At 40.6% G+C, this 3,201-nt stretch overlaps 1 protein-coding gene across 1 annotated transcript; it reads right to left on the minus strand.

Annotated features, from left to right (window-relative positions):
- Positions 1-392: 392 nt before the first annotated feature.
- Positions 393-2,932, minus strand: LOC114459345 (lymphoid enhancer-binding factor 1-like; the record flags this gene model as incomplete). Its single annotated transcript, XM_028441629.1, has 6 exons — positions 393-653; positions 1,979-2,074; positions 2,183-2,290; positions 2,451-2,598; positions 2,716-2,781; positions 2,880-2,932. Coding segments are annotated over 5 exons (435 nt in total), but the record flags the coding sequence as incomplete, so codon positions are not given.
- Between the last annotated feature and the right edge of the window lie 269 nt (positions 2,933-3,201).

A 3,201-nucleotide genomic window follows, 5' to 3' on the forward strand; every position in this document is an offset into this window, starting at 1 on the left:
TTGATGTTGCCGTTGAAGATGCCCTTGTTGTTGCTGCTGCTGCTGTTGATGTTGCTGCTGATATAACCCTTCTTGTTGCTGCTGATGCTGTTGGATGAAATTGATCTTGTTGTTGCTGTTTCCGTTGTTGCTGTTGATGTTGCTGCTGACGTCGCCCTTGTTGTTCTTGCTGCTGATGCCATTGCTGTCCTTGATGATAGGAAAATATAGAGAACAGCTGATGAGTCTTCCTGATTCAACAACAAGGGCAACATCAGCAGCAACATCAACAGCGGCAACAGCATCAGCAGTAACAACAAGGGCAATATCAGCAGCAACATCAACAGTGACAGCAGCAGCAACGACAAAAACAACATCAACAGCAACATCAGCAGCAACAACAGTTGCCCCTGTTGATGTTGCCCTTGACGATGCCCGTGTTGTTGCTGCTGCTGCTGCTGCTGCTGCTGTTGATGTTGCTACTGACATAACCCTTCTTGTTGCTGCTGATGCTGTTGATGACATTGATTTTGTTGTAGCTGCTGATGCTGTAGTTGCTGCTGATGTTGCTGTTGACATTGCCCTTGTTGTTGCTGTTGCGGTTGTTGCTGTTGATGTTGCTGATGACGTCGCCCTTGTTGTTCTTGCTGCTGATGTCGTTGCTGTCCTTGATGCTAGTAAAATAGAGAACAGCTGATGAGTCTTCTGATTCAACAACAAGGGCAACATCAACAGCGGCAACAGCATCATCCTTGTTGTTGATGTTGCTGTTGATGTCCTTGTCGTTGCTGCTGCTGTCGCTGTTGATGTTGCTGCTGACATTGCCCTTGTTGTTGCGGCTGATGCTGTTGCCACTGTTTATTGCTGCTGATGTTGCCCTTGTTGTTACGGCAACAGCAGCAGCAGCAGCAACATGGGCAATGTCAACAGTGGCAACAGCATCAGCAGCAACAACAAGGGCAATGTCAGAAGCAACATCAATAGTTGCCACTGTTTATGTTGCTGATGATGTTGCCCTCGTTGTTGCTGCTGTTGTTGACGTTGCTGCCGACATTGCCCTTGTTGTTGCTGTTGCCGTTGTTGCTGTTGATGTTGATGCTGAAGTTGCCCTTGCTGTTGTTGCTGCTGATGTCGTTGCTGTCCTTGGTGCTAGTAAAATATAGAGAACAGCTGATGAGTCTTCTGATTCTACTGCAGGCTTGTTTCTAGGTGAGTTTCTATGACAGAATCCACCATAAACTAAACTAATTCACATTGTTAAAGAACATCTTAGATGCTGATATATGCATTTCAAACAATCTATGGAGAGCACAGACACAATTTGAAGTTAAATTGATGCAAAACTCAATACTCTTAGACTGAGACATTAAAACACATCTGATTAAACTTGTTCTCAGAGAGTGTGTCCATGTCTGCACATCACATTAAGGTACACCTCATTTTTGTTTTAGAGCATTGATGAATTATTATTAGTATTGATTAAGGTATCGACAATATCCAAGCAATAAGTGAAATATTATTCCCGGTATGTTATTCTCTTCAAATTTTCTTGATATTGTGAGAAATTATTAATGTAATTCAGGAAACCCTTGTGAAATAATTTGATGAAAATTGCACAGTTTGGGAAAAACTGAGAGTTCTTTCAACAATTTGCAATTAAAAATGACTGCCATCATGTGATCTAAGCATGAAAAGACTAGAGTTTCCTTGAAATATTTGGAGAAGCTGATATATTGTTTTCTATGTCATTTTAACTTTTTTCCAAGGGGATGAATTGGATGCTAAAGTTTAGTTTGACATGTGTCTTAGACTAAAACAATAAAACACACAGTTGAGATTAAACCTGTGTTCAGAGTGTGTGTCCATGTCTGCATATTACTTTAGATACACATTATTCTTGTTTTATAGTAACTGATGACCTGATTTCACATTTGTGGAAAAACCATTTTGAAATAAAATCATCATAAAATGAAGTGATGTTTTGAGTAATGATACTTACCGTTAGTATGTTGGTGATGTTTATTATACATTCCCATCAGCAGGAGGGTGGAGGCAGAGGTGGAGCTTTAGTCCGTGATTTTTTACTCTTTTTCCCCTAAAAATAGACACGTGAAAATTCTAGTCAGCTGATTAAACACTTCCACAGTCATGATGTCATCACCTCTAAGGTTGATGGGTAAACATTTCTGCAGAGTAGACTTACGTAGTTTGCTTTGTTGCTCCAGCCGGGGTTATTCAGAGCATGGATGTCAGCTTCTATTTGGGCTTCTGCTTGAAAGAGTTCTCTTTTGTTTTCTTCCAAAGACTTCCACTGTGGATGAACAACAACAAAGTGTCACACACACACACACACACACACACACACACACACACACACACACACACACACACACACACACACACACACACACACACAACAAGACAAAAATGTGAAGATCACAGATAACTTATTGAGGAACCAACAAACGTACACGTTCAGAAAGAACTTTGTTGATGGCAGCACTGTTTCTAATGCCGAGCTCTTCCTGCACCGTCTTCCTCTCACTTTTTAAGAAAAGCATGAATGCGTTGGGAGGTTTCTTAACATATGGGCCCTTACCCTCCTCACGCTTCCTTTTTCTGAAGGAACAAAACACAAACAGTGAGCAGAGAGTAGTAGAGAGAGAAGCAGGGAGACACTCTGATCAAGAGTTACTCAGAAAAAAAAGACAATTAAAACAACTCAAGGACACTTACTTTGGAACTGGGATGGGTTCCAGGGCCTCTGGTGGCATGACAGCCAATAACTCATCCAACTCATCTCTACAAAGATAAAACATAAACACGCTGGATGAGAAATCATGTCACAAACATGTGGACCAACGTCTGATGGATCAGGTGTGTTTGTTTGCTTTGCTTACCGTTCTTCAAAAGACGGAAAACATTCACGTGGGAAGAAAGGAGTGCTGTAAAACTGGAGACACAAAAACATGAATGTTAGACACCAGGGTTTGGGTCAATTGCATTTTTCTATTACAATTACATCCTCAATTATCCATGTTCAATTACAACTATATTATGAGTTTGGTGACCTGCATTTTTTCCAATTACAATTCAAATTACAAATATGATTTTCCCCCTGAAAGTCAATTACAATTACATTGTCAATTACTAAAGTTCAAATTCAGTTAATCACAATTACTGAGCCTGGAATGAATAACCCCATAAAATGTGACCTTCCTC

Source organism: Gouania willdenowi, unplaced genomic scaffold, assembly GCF_900634775.1.
Source record: "Gouania willdenowi unplaced genomic scaffold, fGouWil2.1 scaffold_302_arrow_ctg1, whole genome shotgun sequence".
NCBI lineage: Eukaryota > Metazoa > Chordata > Actinopteri > Blenniiformes > Gobiesocidae > Gouania > Gouania willdenowi.